General features: G+C 42.6%; 1 protein-coding gene across 1 annotated transcript in view; it reads right to left on the reverse strand.

Annotated features, from left to right (window-relative positions):
• Positions 1-14302, reverse strand: part of BFSP1 (beaded filament structural protein 1) — a 51629-nt gene extending 37327 nt beyond the window's left edge. Inside the window, exons 1-2 of the mRNA XM_006116388.5 lie at positions 13794-14302; positions 2159-2219 (exon numbers count right to left, since the gene is read on the reverse strand). Of these exons, the coding sequence (XP_006116450.3) occupies positions 2159-2219; positions 13794-14164 (432 nt within the window). The 5' untranslated portion in view covers positions 14165-14302. The remainder of the gene's footprint in view (positions 1-2158; positions 2220-13793) is intronic.
• Positions 14303-15430: the final 1128 nt, after the last annotated feature.

A 15430-nucleotide genomic window follows, 5' to 3' on the forward strand; every position in this document is an offset into this window, starting at 1 on the left:
GCTTTCAACCATGCAAACAGGAGCAGTTTGAAGCCACCAGAACAATCATTTTTATTCAGGCCCTCTGATGGAGGGGTGGAGTGGGCAGTTGCCCCAGGGCCTGGTGATTCAAAAGGGCCCAGGGCTCCCAGCCACCATCACTAGTGGGGCAGCAGCAGCAGTCAGAGTCCTGGGCCCTTTAAATTGCTGCTGGAGCGCCATGCAGTGCATTCCAGGTGGCTCTAAGGGCACCCTGGAGGGCAGGGGATGTGGTGTGCCCCAGGTGGCACTGAAAGCTGCCTGCCCCCAGTTCTGCCTCTTCCAGGAGTGCAGAGCCACTCTCCCCCTTGGCCAGGGGCCCAGCAAGGATGTTGGCTCCCCCTGTTTTTATCTCTCTAAATCTTGTAGCCACATGACAAATATTCATATTTAGATGTAGCTTTCCCACATCATTATCACGCTGGCGGAGCTCTCCCTCAGGTGGCCAGGGATACACAAGAACAATAAATATGCAGTGGGGATGCTTTGCAGGGCAATGCTTAGTGAAGGATCATTACAAGATGTTACCATAAAGGACTGTGAAAGGCTTAAAAAAATTATAGGCAAAGGAGGTGCCTGGGAAAGCACATAAAACACCTCCCCCGTTTGTAGAGAAAATGAATTTAAAAATCTGTTCTCTTGGGCTTTCATTCCCCTTATTAGTCTGTGACTCTGGCTGTCTTGATATTACAGTGGACTACTAACGACGAGTGTTTCCAACTGTTCTAGCGACCTGATCCTGAACTTTGTTCTCAAGCAAAACTCCCATCTACTGCAGTAAAGTCAGAATTATGCCTAATAGCCAGAACCCAGTAAAACACTTACTAATGGGTGTAACTATAACTTAAAGGGGTCTGTGTTGCTAGAGCAGTTACAAAGTTTATATTCCAGGGCTGTGTCTATACTGCATCCCTTTTCCATAAAAGGGATGCAAATTAGACATATCGCAATTGCAAATGAAGCGTGGATTTATATCCCCCCCCCGCTTCATTAGCATAAAAATGGCTGCCGCTTTTTTCTGGCTCGGAGCTTTGCCGGAAAAAAGCGCCAGTCTAGACGTGGATCTTTCGGAAAATAAAGCCTTTTCCGAAAGATCCCTTATCCCTCTTAAAATAAGAGGGGGGGATTTAAATCCCCACTTCATTTGCAATTGCAATATGTCTAATTTGCATCCCTTTTACGGAAAAGGGATGCAGTCTAGACACAGCTGCTATGTCTACACAGCAGTGTTATTTTGGAATAACTGACATTTTTCTGAAATAACAGCGTGTGTCTATACTGCAAACCAGTATAGGGATGAGTGCTCTTCCTTCGACTTCCTGAAGTGTAGACAATACTAAAAGCCAAATTAATCTATTTTGACTTAATCTAAGCAATTTATGTAGTTACTTAATTGCCAGATAGTCACCTAATGGCATTTCCAAAAGGGTCCAAGCAAGTTAGGTGCTTAATTCCCATTGAAATCAAGCTTTGAAAATCTGTACCTAGGGACTTCCCTTCAGAATTTACAAGATGAAAACAAATTATCCAGGAGTAGAGAATGAGGAAAGGTCCCACATTTTTGCACTGCCCTAGAATCTGATTTCTTAATATTACTGACAGTAAAGTTTCCTGTACACACTAAGGGTGCACCTACGCAGCACCCAAAACTCAAAATGAGATATTCAATTTGCACTGCACAAATTGCATAGCTTATTTCAAGTCTATTTCAAAATAGCTTATTTCGTCATTTGGTGCTGTATACACAGTGCCAAATTTCAAAATACAGTGCTATTTCAAACTATCCCTTATTCCTCATACAATGAGGCTTACAGGGATGGTGAAATAGCGCATCAGCTATATACCTCTGATATCCTGAAATATCTTTGCTGTGTAGACATACCCTAATAGTTTATGGCCAGAACTAGGACAGAAGATGGGAACTATCCTTTCATGAAGATAAGTGTGACTACAGGAGGAAAAAAGTGATATTATATAATATTACCAAAAAAACCCAAACCCCACAACTCTCCATCAGAACTAAAAATAACTGCTTAAAAGTGAATTGAACTGAACTGAGTGGACATCAGCTTTGTCTAGTACATTACATGAAAGGAAGCAGGTGATGCAAACAGTGCCCTTCCCACTGTACTAGGCTCACCTTATTAAGGCGTTCAAGAGTCTCTTTTAGCATCTGCTGATATTCACGTTCATTTCTGTACCTGCAAATAGAACAAAGAAGCTGAAGTCAGTTGGCTTATCACTTCATATACTGTGTCTCCATCTACAATATATTTTAGTATCAAAGCTTCACATTGAAGTTGGCTATGAATCGTGATTGAGTGCACAAGGTTTATTGATACATTAATCACAGATCTTTGGCTTCAGCTAGGGAGAGTAATGCTTGTTTTCATTAGGTCCCTGCAGTCTTTATATCAAACACACACAATAAAATGGATGGACATTTGCCATGACTCTTCCAAAGAAAGTACAAAGCCAGTTCATGTCCAATCAGATGTCAGTTATTTATATCATACAAAGCTATATCAGACAACAATGCTCATCATTTAAAAGCCACCACAACAGCGACCAGACTCAACAGCAACAATATCACATTCTGCTAGTTACAGGAGATAACTGTGACAGCTCATCTGAGATAATCTTGCATAGTATAGTAACCACTGATACATGTAGATATTTTCTTTGTGCTCAGGGTAAATAATGTTGCAACTTGTGATGTACAGTTGATTTCAAAGCAAATTTCATCTGAGTAAGATGCGTAAAATCCTAATACATTTTGATTTCCTTGGAGTTTGAGTCTTCCTTTAGAATATTAACCACTATTTTATATTGTTCATAAACTCTAGTGCAGATTTTAATTAGCACATTATTTAACCTTGCCTGCTGAAACTAGAAAACACACAAACTTTTCTATGCCATTATAATACATGCCTATGCATCCACATACAAACACAGCTATGTATGTGATATCTTTCTGATAGTAGAGAAAAAATGGAACATAGTATATGTTTTCTTTCTCTGAATTAAGAGGAACAAGGCATAAAAGGTTATATTTTGAGAATTTCAGCTTTGTATTGTAGTGTACACAGAGTTCTCCCACAAGGAGATTTTTCTCATGGAAACAAACAACAACCATCATCACCCTTAAAAGATGATTGATTGATTGTCGTTCTTTCTTTGGAGATGGCACAAAAGAATCCTATTGCAGATTATCTCCTCTGATTGTTAGGGAAAAACAAGAGTGTAAATAAAATGCTTAACAGGAAAAGTAATATAATTAGATGGTGCAATTAAAAAAAAGACAATTAGAAACATGTTCCAATACTGAGCAACAAGATTTTATCATCCAATACTGAGCAAATTGCTCATCAAAGTCAGGCTGTTGCTGGTGGCTGATGAGTGAAATAGATACAGCTTGTCTGTTTATTTCTCACTCCCTGAAGTAATTTCTACTACAGACATAGAAAATGGCCTTCTTTTCATCATCTGCTTTAAACATTTTAAAATATGGTTAGTCATCCCAGGGAATATCTTCTCTTTATCCATAGAGTTGCTGTAACATAGGCTATGGTAGTGAACTTTTCCTCACACTGCCTGAGGCTTAACTTAGGAGGAAAACATCAAAGAGTCAGAAGAGAGTTCTCTCTTCCTAATAATTTAATCCTTCAGTTCTCTCAAAATCATCAGTTCTTTCCCGGTGAGTTGGTAGTTTCCAAGGCACCTTTCTAGTCACCAGGAAATTCCTTTCATTCAATGCTAGGTTCATTCTCTCCTGTGGAAGCCATCCCACTTTGTGTAGGATTCTTAAATATCCATTGGAGCACAGATTGGAATCTGAGTCTCCCAGAAAAGTGCACTAACCACTAGGCTATTGAATCCACTCCCAGAAAACACTATAGCTATGTGGTTAGGGCACTCACATGGGAAGGGGGAAGAGTCTGTTCCCAGCAAGGCTTCATGGGAACTTGCACCCCCATCTTGGGTGAGTGCACTAACCACGTGGCCCTTGAGAATAAGGGACTCCTCCTTCTCAATGTTTCTTGAGGAAGACAGTTTCGGTTTAGGCATTTAACTCCAGGAAAGGGTTCACAGCTGCAGGGAATTCAAAAGCCTCCACAGGCTCCCAGGAAAGGTGGGGCCTCAGGCAGAAAGAGTGGGGATGGGGGGCAGCCAGCCCTCCATGCTGCTGGGAACATGGCACCCCAAATCCCGTAGAACAGCACAGAGTGTGCGGTGTGGTGATCACACAGCTATTTAAGGGGCCCAGGGCCCCAGCCACCATTTCAGCTGCCCAAACAGAGGAGAGTACTTCCTCCTGCCCAGCCTAAGGTACCTAACTCCCTTTGAGGTTGGATCATAGCTCACACTCCTTTTCTGGACATTTCCTCCTGTCTAACTAAGGCAGCTCCCTGCTCAACATGCTGGCATCTGAGAATCACATTCTAAAGACTCCTAATTCTCCTCATGCTTCTAAAGTTGGGAGTCCAAGTACCTAACTCAGGTCTGAAGCTACTACTAGGTGGCAGGGTGACAGGAGTTAAGCCTCACATTGCTGAGCCCCTAGCTACCTACCATTTGTGGGTCAGCCCCAGTCACACAGGAAGTTAGTGGTGGAGCTTAGAGTTGAATGTAGGTTGCCTCATGTCCTAGACTGGAACCCAACAACTGGATCATTCTGTCTCCTTCTGAATTCCCCCACTCCACACCCAGGGCGGGTAGCCTACAAGTGAGAAAGGGCTAAATAAGGCTCCTTACTCTCCTGAATAGTGTTGCAAGGGCAGGGCACAGTTCTATTATTAAGTGCCAGTAGGGAACTGGGAACTAGTAATAAACAAACAACAACAAAGGTGCTTAGTTTCACTCAGGCTTCCATACATGCATGACTCTCTTCTGCTGAATTGCTGTTCTATAGCTTCCTAAAGCAGAGCTTGCCAGTCAACCACAATATCTGCCCAAATGTTCCCCAGTGCACCAGTAAAGCCATTCATTCTCTGAATTAAGACCATATTCCATATTCATTATGGAGCTTAATTAAATTGCTGACCTCAAACAATTTTTTTACACCTTGCAAATCTCTTCAATGTGCAGTTGACAACAAAGAGTTCATTAATTTGCATAAATTGATTCCAACAACTGGGAAAGAAAGAAGATGATCATAGCACCTTATGGAAAACCATACAGCCATGCTAGAAGGCTGCTCTCCCAGTAACATAATTCATGAAATTTAACAGAGGTGAGGCTGACAGAGTCTGAATCCAGATCTCATCCCTACCACAATTCAGGGCTGCTTGGATGTGGGAGAGGATGAGATGTCTGCTTCTGGCTCATTGCTTGAATTTCTAGATAGTCCCATTATCTGAAATATATTTAGCACCCATTTTGATCCTTGTCCTTTAGCTCAAATGCTAATGGCATAAGAAGGCAGTTACAACACACATATTACATCATTCTCCTCCTCCTTGTGAGCATATGCCTTCCAAGGACAAAGCTTTACACTCAATGTACTGAGACGTTTGAATGAACATCTTTGGGAGATATTTCAATCAATTCCCATTCTATTTTGCTCTTCTCTGTACACTAAATGACCTATGAGCCTTCTGAAAAGGTCTTTCACACAGACACATGGATATAACATGTTTAAAAACATGGTTACTGTGCTGGCTTTATACACTTGCTACCCTGCCAGGTTCTTAGGGTATTAATTGCTTTATAACACTCTTTATACATTTCCCATAAGAAAGGCACTATACAAAACAAAATTCTATTATCTTCTCTCGAGTGATTTCTTCTACCCTGGAACCCAATTATGCAAAAAATGTGTATTGATAAAAAGTACATGAGAAATTGTGCTGCCAAAGTGCAATGACCAGTTGCTCATCCTCAAAGATGAACAAATCACAACCAACCCAAGATTTTCAATGTGACTAGTATTTCCTGTGCTGTTTTTAGTGCCCACCTGGAGGCCACCTTAAAGGGACCTGATTTTCAGAGGGCAGGAAATCAGCCCTTTCTGAAAACAGGCCCCTTTCAATTGCTTCCTGTTGGGAACCTAGAAAACTGTAACACCTCAAATCTCTAGTCACTTCTGAAAATCTTGAACAGAGAAAGGGTTAGTCATTGGCTGGTGTACCCATGCTGATTTAGTACTTATGTCTGAAGAGCTGAAACTGTAGGCCTAGCCGCAATGACCATTTCTTTGTTATTCAGGTTGGGATTATGGACATGTTCTCTCCCTAGGACTGACACAGGGAAATTTACAGGTGCTAAGCATGATTCAAAATGCAGTGTCTTGTCTCCTAAGTAGAACGGTAGCCAAGAAAATATCACAGCATTACTCAGCATTCAGCCACTCAGCACTGGACCCGGTTCATGCTACCTGCCTAAAAGTTGCCTTTTTCTTGGCTCACTCCAAGAATATTATAATCAGCAAGGAAAATGAAGGTACCTGGCATGAAAGCTTGCCAGAGCTGGAGACAAAACATGTTCTGTAAAGGGTGTCCTTAGAGGAAATCTGAGGTACATGAGGTTAGGATGTCCCTATATCTCACTTTTTTATGGCACAATGAAGGACACATGTACTTACACTATCCCTTTCTCAGTAGAAACAGCAGTGCTTTGTCTGCTAAGTCCTTCTTCCTCAGAGGGACCATAACCAAAGAAAAGACAAACTATGGAATGCAAATCCTACCAGGATGATGTAAAAGCCTAAAATGTTTGCATTTCATTTCTCAGTACTGGTGGTTGGCAGACTAATTGTATACATGACATAGCTTATAGTGCTTATCTCCAAAATAAGGACTGCTACTTGTACTAACTAGAATAGGCCCAATCCTGATAGCCTCCTTTTTAGTTCTTCCAATACACACGTCTCATGAGGCAGTGTTACCTTGTGTAGTGGATGGCACCAGGGCCTTCCAGGATGCGTCTTGTGTATAAAGGCACCCTTCTTTCTGGTGGTGTCACATTGTGGGGTACAATCCAGACCCCTGTGGGGTTGTGTCATTAGCTGCCTTGTAACCTTGACTGCATCAGAACACTCTATTGTGGTTCTCTTGTCTGGAGGCTTCCAGCCACCAGACAACCATGCATTGAATGACTTTAAACAGCAATTCTGATTCCAGCAGCTGCTTGTTACACCCTTGTCCCCTTCTTACCTCCAGTAGCCTTGGTCACACCAAGCAAAATAACACATTTCCCCTCAGTCTTGAATTTTCCCCAAACCATGTGCTCTGCAATGTCCTACTCCCTCCTGGACTGTTCAGAGAAATATTAAGAATTATTTGTTCCTTTAAAGATACAGTACACAGAAGGTTCCTACATGAAGTAGAGTTAACATTCACTTCAAAGCAAGCACAGCCCTGGCTGGTTTAGATAAAATGTAAAATGAGTTTATTAACAAAAGGAGATAGAGTTCAAATACAAAGGACAGTGTTAGCACACAAACAAAAGAAAAAAATGCCATATAGAAGCTAAGACTTAACAAAACAAGTTACAGCCTTTGTTCATGGTAATTCTCTTGCCAATCTACCTCCCAACAAGATGGCTGACCCACCTCTCTAGTCAGGATCTTGCTTAAAGTCCCTGAAGTACAAAGTCCCTAAAGTACAAAGTGCTTTTGTCTTCATAGGTGATAGATAACTTGGAGTACTCTCTCTGTCCCTCCGTAGTCCAGTGAATCTGTGAAGGTTGCACCCTCTACCCCAAAGAAAAGCTCATTGAAACTGTGAGGAAAGTGACATGGAGTCACTTGATGTAGAGAGTTTCATGCTGGCTTCTTCCCCTTTTGAGGTTTGCTAAAATACAAATTGATCTATGTCCTGCAATCTTCTTCCCCTGCTGTCTTGATAATCCCACTGACCTTCTATGCTATTTCCAGTGTCTCTTCACGTAGTGATTCTCAACTAGGATTATTCATTACCCTGGGAGTATGTAGATGTCTTACAGGGGTACATCACCTCATCTAGATATTTTCCTAATTTTACTATATTACATAAAAAGCACAAGTAATAATGAAAGTCATAACAATCTTAAATTTCATACAACGACTTGTTTATACTGGTCTATATACTATACACTGAAATGTAAGTACAATATTTATATTCCAACTGACTTATTTTATAACTCTGTGATAAAAATGTTGTTATAGCACTTTTTTGCATTTTTGTGTCTGATTTTTGTAAGCAATAATTTTTAGGTGAGGTGAAACTTGGTGGTACGCAAGGCAAATCAGACCCCAGGAAGGAATACAGTAGTCTGGAAAGATTGAGAACCACTGTCTTAATGTACATTCCAGATGGCTGAACCACAATCCTTTGTCAAGGATGGGGTAACATGAGCCCTGCTGTCAGACACGCTTTGATAACATTATTTCCAATATGTTTATAATTTTGAATGCATCCTCCACTCCTACTCCACATAATAATATGATCAGTATGTTATTCGCTTTTGTTTGATATCTTACATGAAACCTTTTAGATACAGCTTATGAAATTAGAGAGTTGGGGTACACTGAACTGGTCAAGCCGGCTGAAACATACAACCAAAAATCAGTGGCCTCCCTTACCCTCTTGCACTAGGAGGCCATTAGGGTTACAGTGGGGGAGTGGATGTTGAAGGCAGTGGAATGTGAACAGGATGGTCTGGGACTGTTTAGTTGAATGGAGAATTTGAAGACATGTGCAGTCACCTCCTACAAGCTCTTAAGTAAGGATCACTGCTGTTCAGCACCTGATGCTCCAGTCATGGTGTGGAGTACATTTAACGGGTTCACTCATCATGGGTATGTCTAGACTACAGGCTTACGTCGACATAAGTTTTGTCGACAGAATCTGTTGACAAAACTTATGTTGACATAGAGCGTCTAGACTACATCCAGTTCTGCCGACAAAGCAAGTCGCTTTGTCGACATAACAGTGTGGACGCAAAGGACAGTGTAGATGCAATAATGCCTTCTATTGACAGAACTCTTTCGACAAAAGGCATTATTCCTCGTAGAATGAGGTTTACATACGTCGACAAAACTGCTGAGTTTTGTCGACGTTATGTCGACATAACTCAAAGGCAGTGTGGACGCAAGTATAGTTTTGTCAACAAAAGTCCACTTTTGTCGACAAAACCCTGTAGTCTAGACACACCCCATGTGTGTACATCAAGTAAATCATTGAAGATTGGAGCTAGGACATGGCTACTGTTCTGCTCTCTTCTATTCTATTCACGTTCTTCTGCTGACTGTCTCAAAGTATCTGAACAACTTCCAGTAGAGCATTAAGCAGAGCCAAATGCCCTGAACACTTCTTCCACTGAGCAAGCCAAAAGCATTTGCTTCTGTAAATGAGATTGGAAAAGTGGCTTTTCAGATGGTTACTTATTATAGAGCACCTCTGATGTCCCACATTCCAGTAGTTGTGCTTTTAGAGCAGTGCCTCATACCTCTGATTACCAGTAGCACTATCACTGCTGCTTCACAAAGGGTGCCTACTGGGGAAGAGTATCAACAAGGTTTGATCATAACAAAAAAATTTATGAAGAATTATTGAAGAATCCAGTGTCTAGCTTTATATCCAGCAATTCCAGGGGAGTTTACTACCTCACACACCCCGGTTTTATTTTTGGATATATTTTAAACAAAACTCCCCTTTAAATGAGTAAACTTCTAATTTTTTCAGTTGTGCTTAGTCATTGACATTACAGTAATTTAGTTTGTAATACCATGGAAGCAGGGAAGTATACTTTGCATTTTCAGTCTTCCCAATGACAAAATATAATACTACTATGATAATTATACTTAACACAATTAACATAATTAACATCATGATATTGCAAGCAGTGGTAGGCAGTCCCCAGAAATACTTAAGTGAGTTCTAGAGAAGGGAGTCATTATCCATTAATACATAAGTCTCTGAATTATTCATGCTAATATAAAGAGATATCAATCCCATTAAAGATGAGCAAAAAATAAAGCTGAACATTAAGTGGTTCATCAGGATTTAATTCTGTAAATATTGTACTGGCACCACTGCATTTAAAATGTAACTTTGGAAGTACATGTGATCTAACAGTGGTTTTCAGCCTCTTGGAGGTCCACAGACTAAGGCCAGGTATGTGCTACAGGGGAAGGTTGGCTTAAGGTATGCAATTCCAGCTACAAGTCAACATACTTTAAACTGAACTTTGGTGCCAATCCCACAATGGGAGGTTGATAGGAGAAATGCTCTCATCGACTTCCCTTACTGCTCGCGACAGTGTCAGCGCCATCGGGGATGTCTTCAGCATTCAATTAAAAGCAGGGGTGGGGAACTTAAGGCCCAGGAGCTGGATGCAGCCACTGGTTTGCCTGGATCTGGCTCCCGAGGCTCAGGGCTCTCCCTAGCACTGGGGAGCCTGTACTGGTGCTCCAGCCTCCCATTGCCTCCCTGTGGGGATGGAGCACACGAAATTTACTAGCCTTAGTAGCCTGGGGCCCCCCAGTCTCTGGTGTGTGAGGGGGATGTGGAGAGTGCCTTTTATTTTTGCTTATCACTTGTAAGGGGCCCCTAACTGAATTTTCTGTGGGTCAGTGGCCCATGGCCCCAAAATAGCTCCCCACCCTGATTTAGAGAGTCTTTAAAAGACCTGCTAAATCAACTGCCACAGCATCGATCTTCCTGCAAGTCTAGATGTGGTCTATTATCTAAGGGGTCCACAAAAGGTTGTTACCATAGAACGGTGATTTTCAATTTGTGGACCATGCTGTTCTGCAGACAATGTCTAAGATTTCCTAAGGGGTATATATCTCTAGTCAAAAATGTTTAGGTATTTCCAAATGAAAAAGGTTTAAAACAATTGGTCTAGCTAGTGAAGCAAGGCAAAAGGATAAATTCAGCATGTATATGCTTTAATGCCTACATGTTAAAGTCTTTGTATTTGTAAGAAGTGGGGGAGGAGGAGGTGGTATATTTGAAAATAGGTAATAAAACATGCCAATTGTAGCAGGGAATTTGGGTTTTTGGTCACAGAAAGTAGTAAGCATTCAGTACTGCAAAAAAGTGAGAGGGAATCTTTGTAAGTTGTAGGGCCCCATGAGCGGGTAGAGTAGAAAAATTTCAGTGATTCAACAATGCAGCCAGTAGAAACCAAACATAAAGCATCTAAGACATTACACAATTCAACTAAGTGAGACTTTATTGGCACGACAAGCTAGACAGGTGTAAAAACGAACCAAAACCAGACAGACCTTTAAATCTCTGTTGGAGGTAAGTACAATCCAGGTTAGCTGCATGATTCCATTTGTCTGCATTCCAAGGGGGCTACCCAGCATGATGCTAACTCTTTCATTTCTCCCAATGTTAGGTACCTTATTGTTTTTTGATGAGAGATTTTTCATGATCCCTGACAGTTTAGGAAATGTCTTCATCATACACCTTCAGACTTTGCACATCAGAGCACAGTGCCTCTACATCTCATATTCACTCAATGGGAAGCAAAAGTAAAAAAACCTAACAATGTTAGGAAACATTCGGAAACAGCTAGATAATAAGACAATAAAATAATATGATAATATCACTATATGAATCCATGATATGACAACACGTTGAATACTGCATGAAGGGTAATACAAATGATAGCGGGTATGCAGGGCCTTCCATGAGAGGAGAGATTAAAAAGACTGAGACTGTTCATCTTATTAAAGAAACAATCAGAGGCCTTTGCATTTCTAAATGGTGTGGAGAAAGTGAATAGGGAAGTGTTATTTACCCCTTCATATAGCACAATGAAATTAATAGGCGGACAATTTAAAAGTAACATGAGGAATTATTTCTTCCACAGGCAAACTGTGGGATACATTCCAAGGAGACAATGTGAAGGCCAACAAGGCAATTGGATTAAAAGAAGATTTAGAAAAGTTCATGGAGGAGAGGTTAATCAATAGCTATTAGCCAAGATGGGCAGGGATGCAACTTCCTGCTGCAGGTATCCCTAAGCCTCTGGTTGCCTGAAGCTGTGACTGGATAGCAGGGGATGGATCACTTGATCATTGCCCTGCACTGTTCCTTCCCTCAGAAGCTCCTGGCTCTGACCACTGTTGGACAACAGAATACTGCACTATTTCTGAAGCTCCCATTGGCCAGGAATGGAGATCCGCAGCCAATAGGAGCCCCCGGAACATGTGGAGGTGCAAATAAACAAAGCATCTCACGGCTAGCTTTCCCTTATAAGCCATAACCCGAAGTTTAAAAACCCCTGAATTAAGAGTTGCTCTTGCCTAACCATCCCATACGGAAGAAGCCTTATGTCCTCTGGCACTGAGGACAACAGGCTCACCTAGATAAAATTCCTTAGTGGGAAAATTTAGTGCTATGCAGAAGGTCAAAGGCCAAGACATGTAGGCCCATTTTGAGGGCATATGTAGTAGGCACGACCTTAGCAGAGCAGTGAATTTGTATTATTGGCAACATGATGGGGGCTTGCAAAAATCGCTAGCAATTATTTTTTTTCCACAGGCTAAGTCTTCACATATAGCTTATGAACAGGGCTCGCCAAGTGGCGGCGAGCCCCATTGGCCAGCTGCGCGGAACCGCACGCCGCGCATGTGCAGACCGCACTGCGCATGCGCTGAACATGCTGCGCGGCTGCGCCGGGCTAAAATCTACTCACCATGGGCTCTGGGTTTCATGGAATTAAGAAATAAAAGCACTTTGCGGTGGTGTAATTTTTTTCAGGCAGTATATATGGACAGTCCTAAACAAATATTCAGGTAGTCCCATGACACCTTAGGGCACGCCTACACTGTAGGGCAAAAGTCGAATTAAGCTACACAACTTCAGCTACATCAATTGCATAACTGAAGTCAAAATAGTTTAATTCAGCTTTTGGTCCTGTCCACACAGCAGGAAGTCGAAGGAAGAACACTCTTCCTCCAACTTCCCTTACTCCTTGTGAAATGGGGGTTACAGGAATCAGAGTGAGAAGCCCTCCAGCTCACTATTATTTCAAAATAATGGCTTGCTGTGTAGGCTCACTCTGTTATATCGGAATAACATGAGTTATTCCAAAATATCGCTGCTGTGTAGACATTTCCTTAGAGACGAACAAATATATATATATATATTATATATATATATAGTGTCATGAGCTTTCATGGGCATAACCCACTTCTTCAGATGAACTCATCTGATTTTTGTTAGTCTCTACGGTGCCACAGGACTACTTGTTGTTATTAAAGTTACAGACTAACACGGCTACTCCTCGGAGACCTACTAAACAAATACAGTTAGGGTCAAGATCTGCCCTCAGATGCTCCCGTGTACCTCCCTCCAACATCAAGTGCCAGCTCTTAGCTAGGGCATGCACAGGAATTTAAATCTGGCCCTTTTGTGAGGAGCATAGTCTGTGCCCCTCCCCTAAGAACTCATTCTCACCGCTCCCACTTGGTGAGGAGCTTGAAGACCCCTGCAGCTCAGCTCCAGCAGGAGCTCGCTCTTTCTTCCATCCCTGCCAGAGCTTGCTCATCTCTGCTTCTATGGCCCTGGGGCCGGAGAAGTTCTATCCCCCTGACGACTATTGTCAGGGTCTGTCGCCCTGCTTCCTCTCTCCCTCCCCCCATCCCACATTAGTGCACACCATTGCTCCTCGGCACAGTGAAGTCAATAAAGGAGCCAAGCACCAACATCCAAAACCCCCTCGGCTTAGTGTATGCTGCTGCCAGACTGGCCTCCTAGTGGGAGAGAGCTAGCAAATAAAAGAATTTGAAAGCAGGGGCTGTGCAGGTCTGTGCAGAGGAACTCGGGCTGGCTTACTTGTTACGGTATTCGTCGAGCATGCGCTGCGAATCCTTGTCCTCACGCTCCAGTTTGGCCCTGTCAGCAGACAGCTCACGGATGCGCATGCGGTTCAGTTCAATCTGCTCAGCAAAGGCCTCTTCCAAGCCGGCCATCACATCCATGCGCTGGAAGGTCTCCAGCTGCTTGCGGAAGATAGTGTTGCGCTGCTCCAGCATCCGGGCCCGGTTGATGTAGTTGGCAAATCTCTCATTGAGCTCCTGCAGGTTTTCCAGGCCCTGGGCTTGGGCCAGGCTGCTGAATTCCGAGACACCCTGCAGCTCATCATAGGCATCAGATCGTTCATACTTCTCCTTGCGCACTTCTCTCAGGTAGCTGCTTCTATACATGGCTTGGGGGAGGCCATGCGGGCCCAAGAGCCCCTCTTCTGTGTGTCTCTGCCTCTCCAGTTTGGATCTGAAATGTGTTTGGGGGATTTAGGGAGGAGAAATAGAAGTGAACCCCCCACCCCAATCCCAAATGCCTATGACTTCTCTCCACGGTGGTTTGTGGCACTAAATGCCAGCCACCAGCAGCAAATTAAATAAAATCAAATAGCCCCGCCTCATTCCTCTCTGCCTTTCCAGAGGTTGTCAGCAGTTTGGGGGACTGTTTTCTTTCTTTCTTTCTTTCCATGACCTGCAATTGTGTATGGCCAGTATAAAAGAGACAGTGGCGTCCGGCTATTGTCAGTGGATTAGACTGCTATAAAGCCACCACAAAACAAAGACTTTGCAGTTTTAGAGGCTTGAGTTCAAAGCGTTTGGTGGCTGGGCTTTTGGGAGTTGGACTGTTTGTACTACGACAGTGTATGAAATCCTTTTGCTACATCAGTGGTTTTGCACGAGGGGTTGAGCAAGAGCCATGTTTACCTTTTGCCTGGTCTAATGCTTTTTGTGATTGTTCCAGAACAAAAGGGGAACTGCATATAGAAGGACAGTGCAAGTGAGCCCTGCATTAACTAGCCGCCCTGTGAGCAATGGGTACATTAACTCCAATTCTTCTCTCTCCTTCCAGTGGCAAAATAGGGTATGTCCGTCCTACACTGTGTCCTCCAGAACCACACCTGGCATCACAACAAGAAAGTCAGAGACTACCATGGTGTCTCAGAAGGCCTTGGTCAATAATCCTGTTATTAGAGGCCACTATACAAACATGGGCACATCTGTGTTAGAGGCTCAGATTATACACCAAGAAAGCTCATCAACACTGAGGTATCCTAAAAGCATCTTCAGGGGACTAAGTGCAAACCTAGCTGCCTGAATGCAGAAGTAGGGTGCGTCTACACAGCAGTGTAACTCAAAATAAGATACGTAATTTGAGCTACACAAATTGCGTATCTTATTTCAATGCTATTTCAAAATAGCTTATTTCGTCATTTGGTGCTGTCTACACATATCCTGGGGGGAATCTGGAAATTAGGCTCTAAATCATATAAAAAGAAACATTAGGTTTGAGTTATAAGTGTAACCAAGAGGCATGGAGATGACTGACAAGAGAGAGTGAAGTCTGCTCTATGGAGTTAGCTGATTGGTACTTGGCTTTTAGCTCATGTGGTAGAGACACACCTTTAGCCTCTAAGGTTGCAGGTTCAATCCCTCCTGCTAATGACCAGT

Source organism: Pelodiscus sinensis, chromosome 3 (assembly GCF_052426305.1).
Source record: "Pelodiscus sinensis isolate ZL-2025 chromosome 3, ASM5242630v1, whole genome shotgun sequence".
NCBI lineage: Eukaryota > Metazoa > Chordata > Testudines > Trionychidae > Pelodiscus > Pelodiscus sinensis.